This window comes from Lontra canadensis, unplaced genomic scaffold (assembly GCF_010015895.1).
Source record: "Lontra canadensis isolate GAN:19392208 unplaced genomic scaffold, GSC_riverotter_1.0 scaffold57, whole genome shotgun sequence".
NCBI lineage: Eukaryota > Metazoa > Chordata > Mammalia > Carnivora > Mustelidae > Lontra > Lontra canadensis.
In genome coordinates, this window is record NW_022631051.1 from 11901294 (window position 1) to 11908323 (window position 7030).

At 55.6% G+C, this 7030-nt stretch overlaps 1 protein-coding gene across 1 annotated transcript in view; it reads left to right on the top strand.

Moving 5' to 3' along the window:
• The window catches only part of LOC116878319 (immunoglobulin lambda-like polypeptide 5), a 30402-nt gene extending 24315 nt beyond the window's left edge, over nt 1-6087 (top strand). Inside the window, exons 3-6 of the mRNA XM_032875659.1 lie at nt 954-1089; nt 1378-1582; nt 4500-4618; nt 5749-6087. Coding sequence (XP_032731550.1) covers nt 954-1089; nt 1378-1582; nt 4500-4618; nt 5749-6065 — 777 coding nt within the window. The 3' untranslated portion in view covers nt 6066-6087. The remainder of the gene's footprint in view (nt 1-953; nt 1090-1377; nt 1583-4499; nt 4619-5748) is intronic.
• Nucleotides 6088-7030: the final 943 nt, after the last annotated feature.

The window sequence follows — 7030 nt, forward strand, 5'->3', positions numbered from 1 at the left end:
GAGGAAGAATGGGGAGTTATGGTGTTTCAAGGGGACAAGGTTTCAGTCTGGGAAGATGAAAAGTTCTGGAGAGGGACGGTGGTGAGGCTTGCACCAAATTGTGAATGTGCTTCATGCCACCGAATTGTGCACTTAAAAATGGCTAAGGCGGGCGGGGGGCGTCTGGGTGGCTCAGTGGGTTGAGCCTCTGCCTTTGGCTCAGGTCATCGTCTCAGGATCCTGGGAGTCAACCCTGCATCAGGCTCTCTGCTCAGCAGGAAGTCAGCTTCCCCCCTCTCCCTCTGCCTGCCTCTTGGCCTACTTGTAATCTCTCTCTCTGTCAAATAAATTCTAAAAAAAATTTTTAAATGGCTAAGGGACAAATGTCATTTTATGTCCATTTACCACAATTTTTTTTTTTTAACCAAAGTGAAAAAAAGCAATTTTCACATGCTTTATCTGCCAGCTTGGACCTCGCCGGGTCCTGAAAGTGAGCAGCGCCGGCAGGTGCAACCAGCCCCGCCTCCCGGAGGCCCGGATGTCCCAGTAGTGACCAGAGTATCCCTCCTGGCAGCGCCCACTGCAGAGCCAGGCTCTCGCCACCCCATGCGGGGGCTCAGTCCCTCTTCATTGCTTCTGCCCACCCCACACCTAAGCAGGGGTTCCCAGACAGACAGTGTGTGCGCATTCTGGGGAGATGGAAAAGGGATCTCACGGAAGCCATTACTGCGTGCAGTGTGTCCACGCCATGCTCATGACAGTGACCTTTGGATAAAATCTATGAGGGTGTGAGTGAGGGTGTGTGTGTGTGTGTGTGTGTGTGTGAAAGAGAAAGAGAGAGATGACTCCCATGAGGTGCTGAACATGGTGCTTTAAACACTGTTTTTAGAATTGTATCATGATTCCTGAACTTGAACATCGGCTTCCTGCTAAACTACACCTGTTTCCTCCCCTGTCGCCACCCCTGCCCCCAGGCTGCTCAGAACAGCAGCGCCAGCCCGAGCTCCCGAATGCTGACGGCTCCCGCTCCCCTGGCGTCCTCGGTCCTCCATGGCCTCTCCAGTCCCAGGGGAGATGCTCCGCAGAACCAGTCGCCCTCTGAGAAGGAAGGCAGGAGCAGGTGCGCCCCACCCAGGGTCCCAGGGGCAAGACCAGGCTGCAGCTGTGGGGCAAGACGGTTGAGCTGTGGATGCCAACCACAGCAGGGCAGTTGGCCAATGGTCCGCTGGGAGAGAGCCCCCCGGAGTAACAGCCATGGGCCTTGGAGAGAAGTTTCAGGCAGAGGACCAGGCCACTTGGGCCACGGAACACTGGGATACCCACTGCCAGCAAGAAAGACTGGGGTACCAACTGTCTCTCCTCCAGGGAGCTCAATTCTGCAGGTCCTTTGACCCTGAGGGCAAATGAAGCCAGGGACAGGTCAGGTGGTCTCTGAGGCCCCCTGGGGGCAGAGACCTGGCCCCAAGTCATGCTGGCCCCTGCTGCTGCTGGGCTTGGCTGTGGGTGCCCAGGGCCGGCTGCCCCCCACGACAGCAGCCCCACCGAACAGCACCCCAGAGCCCAGAGCCCCAGCAGGAAGCAGCTCTCGGAGCCTGTGGGACAGGTAAGGGACTGAGTGAGTCAGGGGGGTGAGGGAGGAGAGCGTCTTTGCAGTCAGAACTGGGCCTGGGACACTGAGAGGCTATGAGGGGGACAAGAAAGACAAGGAAAAAAAATCAGTGAGAAGAGAGGCAGCCTGGACAGACCCTGGCTTTATTTAAAGTGTTGACATTTTGTCCAGGGTGTATTTGTTTGCATTTTTTTTTTTACTATTGCATTAAAATATTATTTATCTTATTTATTGCACTTTCTGGCACTCCAAAATTTTGCACCCAAGGCTAGTGGCTCACTCACCTCACCTTGGTCTTCTGGGTAGGGAAGAAACAGGAGGCAGGGGCAGGATATCCATGTGGTTGGTGGGTGGTGGGTGCTGTGGCTGGGCCAGGGTGCCCAGGCTACCTCCTTTATGCTGATGAGTCACCTCCTTGCCCTTCTCCTGCTGGGCAGGGGCCACCCATCTCCAGTCGATGCTTCCTACCTCAGAGTGGGCCTTCCCTGCTGTCCCCAGGTCACTGGACCCTCTGCCAAGCATCTTCAGCCAGAGCCACCTCCTGCAACCCACCCCCTAAGAACTCGAGCCACCCAGGGTGCAAGCTCCTCCATGGGAAAGGCCCCCGCGAGGGTCTTTTGGGGGGCCACGGTCAGCCCCCACTTGTTGATTGAACCCAGCCCCCACCTCTCATGTATGGGTGGGAAGTCCCTGGACAAAGTGCCAAGCATCTGGGTCCATTCACGATAATGGGTGACAAAACAGCACCTTAATTGTGGGCGCTAATCCCTTTAGGGGCAGAATGTCCCTGAACAGCCCCACAAGGCACAGCCCACTGTCATCCCCATTTTACAGATGAGGATAGAGGTCCAGAGAGCTGAGGGGATCTGCTCAGTGCCATACAGCTGGTGCAGACTCCAACACTCAAATCCAATGGCCTGCAGCTGTTCCCACCCCGATCTCCTAACTTGGAGGGGGCTGACAGTTCTGCTCCTCGAAGCCTGAGCTGCCTACCCGGCAAAGCAATGGGTCCCAATTGGGTGAGGGCCTTGTAGTCTGACCCCCACCCCAGGGATGCTGGTGTCGTCGTGGTGAAGGGCTAGAACAGCATGAGAGGCGTCTGTTCTGTACTGGCAGGCCAGCCATGGAGGGTGGGTCAGCACCTGTGGGGGTCGGGCAAGGACTGGGATCTCAGCGTCCGGCAGGGTCCAGGGAAACACAAAGAGAGAGATGGAGCCCCATGCAGGGTCTGGCCTTGTGCTGGGGCTGGGATCCCAGGGGAGGAAGATTTGGCCCCAGCTCAATGTCCCTTGGGAGAGGGGCAGGTGAAACAGTAACCACACACAAGGACGGTGGCAAAGGGGTACGGGCACAGAATGCCCGAGAAGCTCCCAGTGGTCTGCAGGGCTGGAAGGAGTGGGCACTGAGGCCAAGATGGTCTGAGGAAAGGCCAAACAAGTGACCAGCACCTGACCTGGCAGACCCACCTCGAAGGACAGATTTCATCTGGGGCATCCTGGGGAATGTTTGCAAGGAAAGGACATGACCAGACTTGGATGATTGAGGGTGGGAATCCAGGGCTAGAAAGACTTGGAGAAGTGTGTGGCGGGTTCCCTGGCGGAGTGCACGGGTCCGGTTCCCTGGCGGAGTGCACGGGTCCTTGGAGATTGAGGGGGTGGGAGTAACAGGAAAGGGAGGAGCCAGGATGTCCCCCTGGGTTTTTTGCTAGCCAGTTAAGGGAACGCTGCGACAACACCAGTGTGTCCTGTATCTTAACAAAATGGTCCAAGAGAAGGAGTGTCTGCAAGACCTTGGTCTCGCCCAAGGAGGTCCACTCACTTTCCTGACACTCAGGGCCGGTGGATATAGAGAGAATGGACCCAAAACAAGGAGCTCACATGCCGTCTTGAGGACAGACCGATAGACCATTTTAGAGCAGTAAGGTGGGAGGAGGGAAATGACCAAGCTGGTTTCACAGACAAAACGCTGTTGGCCAGTGATGGGATGTCTCCCGGCAAAGGAAGTAGCCAAGGCTGAGAGGAGAGTGAGGTGCGCAGGCCACATCAGAGATTGGGGGAGGGGAGAGGGAGACTGGTGGCAGACCACAGGGGTTTCACGCACTGGTGCTTTTTCCTGAGATCCTTGAGGGACTTACGTAGGGGACTCTCAGAGTCAGATTTGTGTCTTGGGAAAATGGTTCCGGATTTTTTTTTTTAAGACTTTATTTATTTGACAGAGATCACAAGTAGGCAGAAAGGCAGGCAGAGAGAGAGAGAGAGACAGAGAGAGAGGAGGAAGCAGGCTCCCCGCTAAGCAGAGAGCCCATGCAGGGCTCGATCCCAGGACCCTGGGATCATGACCTGAGCCGAAGGCAGAGGCTTTAACCCACTGAGCCACCTGGTGCCCCTCTTTCTTCTTTTTTAATAGAGACATTTTGATAACTATAAATTTTCCTTGGAGCACCACTGTCACTGAATCCCATAGGTGGGATTCATCAAAGAAGTGGGACTGCATTGTGCCTTGATGTGTGGAGAAAAAGTGGGGGGTCTTCACATGGGAGAACTATGAGTCAGGAATGTCCCAGTCCCAGACCAACCAGTAGGCCCAGAGAGGAAGCCACCTGGCTGGACCATGGTAAATTGTAGGAGAGGAACCCTTGGAAGCTCTATGTGAGGCTCAGCGATTTACTGAACACCTACTCCATGCAGTGTCACCATCAGCACTGAGGATTAGGAGATGACCAGGACAGCTTTGGAAAGGGGAGAAATATACAAGACATGGGTGGCATCTACCTCAATCAGGGGGTTGGGTATGGGGGGTGGGGTCATCCAGGTGTGTCACAGCCTGTGGGGTGTGGGGTCATCCAAGTGTGTCACAGCCTCTAGGAGGCTGACTGCCCAGCCCCACTGCTACAGCCTTATGCCCATCACAGGTTCCTATTCTGGCCTGGGCCCCATGGGGCAGGCCCCAGGTGCTGGCCCGGTGGGTTTTGGCCCGAAACTCAGTCACCCTGGTATGTTTTCAGTGACGGAACCCAGCTCACCGTCCTAGGTAAGTGACTCTCACCACATTTCTCAACCTGTCCCACCCCTCTATTGTCTTGGGAAAGTTAGTTTTCTTTGGGGGCTGCTTCCTGTCCACTCTCCCAACCTTAAGGACAGAGCTTCTAGCAGGTCTGTGGGATCTGGGGGAAGTGGATTGGCCTGAGGGAACCAGCAGGAAGGACCCAATGGTACAAACATTTACCATTAGAATCTGACAGTTGAATGTGTTCGGATTCCAGGGGCCTAGGCTGGGGGTGGGGGCTATCCAAAAATGGAGTCTCCTTCCCTTCTTCCAGGGTAGACAGCTGTGTGGGGTCCAAGGCTGGTTCTGACTAGGGGTCCTGGGGCTAGTCCTGGGTCCCTTCAGGTCTTGGCCAAGGGCTTAATAACATCCAGGCTAGGAGGGCCACACAGGAGACTGGGGACATGGCTGGGGCTTGTGAATCCAGCCTCTGGGGGCACAGAAGGGCAGTCTGAGGGGAAGCCCATGGGAGGGGGATAGAACAGTCTGGTTTGCTCTAGGCTGAAGTGCTGAGGACCTCTGCTAGGCCACGAGGACACAGGCACAGAGACATGAGTGTTGCAGACCAGGATGACCAGAAATACAGCCCTCCTAGGACATTGGTCAGAAAGGAGCAGGTCCCATGAGGCAGAGCCTTACTAGTCCCTGGAGCCCCATAACCCCCAGGTGTCTCACCTGTCCAAGGGCTGGCCTCCCGCTGGAAGGCAGGACAGAGCCGTTCCTGAGAGTGACAGGGTCTCCATGACCCACTGGGCGCAGGCCTTGGGACCTCCCCACACACCGTCAGAGCTGTCCTGGCAGGTTGGATAGGGGACTCCAGTTCACAGGGCAAGTACCTGGATCTGGAAGAATGAAGTGATATGGGGGCCAGAAGCTGGCCTGAGAAAGAAACTGAGGCCGCAGAAGCACTTCTCACGTATCTGGGAGAGGTGACATGGCAGAGCTGCTGGGAGCCTCAGGGGCTGCCTGCTGTCCAGGGCTGGAGTCAAAAGGAGGGTCTCCTTGTAAACAAGCATGGACACCATGGGAACAGTCACAGAGGCTGTAGGTAAGGGAAGGGGTGTCCAACACGTTGACTCTGCCTGCATCTTTCACTCTCCCTTCTGTCCACATAGGTCAGCCCAAGTCTACACCCTCGGTCATGCTCTTCCTGACATTCTCTGAGATCACGGACAACAAGGCCACCCTGGTGTGCCTCATCAGTGACTTCTACCCCAGCGGCGTGACGGTGGCCTGGAAGGCAGACGGCAGCCCCGTCACCCAGGGCGTGGAGACCACCAAGCCCTCCAAACAGAGCAACAACAAGTACGTGGCCAGCAGCTACCTGAGCCTGTCACCCGACAAGTGGAAATCTCACAGCAGCTTCACCTGCCTGGTCACGCACGAGGGCAAAACCGTGGAGAAGAAGGTGGTCCCCTCACAGTGCTCTTAGGTCCCCGACACCCTCCCCGACCCAGCGGGGCCTGGAGCCATAGGACCTCCAGGACGATCTTCCCTCCCCCCAGGGTCATCCCAGCCCTTCTCCCTGTATCCAGTCAACACTCAATAAAATGCTCTTTATTCAATCAGAAATCGTGCTCTCAGCTCATTGCGTTTAAAACACTTTGTGTCCTCAAATGTGAACACGATTCTTTTCACCCTGTGGGAAAGGAGTCAACAGAGGCATCGTCACGTTTCTGGGAGGGGAAGTTTCACTCTCACTCAGAATTGCCAGAGAATATTCCAGAACAGGAGATACCGACAGCAGAACCAAGATAGGCCATCCTCCACCATGTCTCCATGGTTACTTTTCTTGCATGGACCACATCGGTCACCACCAGTACCAAAGCCCACTGCTTCTGGTTCTCTGTGGACTCCTGAATAACGTCTGAGCTCCTCCCCAGAACCTAGGGCCTCGCCATCAGGGACTAGCTCCTTTCTGAGATGTCCACTCTCCTTTCTTTATGCCCCCCTCATTGCCATGTTTTGGCTGGTTTTCTACCCCATATAGATATTCCCTATTGTCAGCCTTGAGCATTCACCCTTCCTTAGGTTACCCCCTGCTCCTGCCTCCCCAGGAACACTGTCCTGTGCCCCTCCCACAGTCTGAGTCTCTGTCACACTCAGTACAGGACCCTCAGTCCCTGGACCCTAGTCACTCAATCCCACACTGCCACTGAGGACTCCTCCTCCTCCCACATGTGTCATCGGGTCCCAGCGTGTATTCAGGGTCCCTGGGAAGCAGGGACCCTTTAGAGTCCAATCCACCACTGACCCCACCACAAGCACTAAACCAAAATGTCCGTGGGTAGTCACTGGGGCCATGAGTTCAACGTCAAGTTTACATTCTGGAGTGTGTGCTGGACAACTGTGAACCATGAGCCAGCTCACCTTCTTAGGAGTTGGCAATGGGCCCTG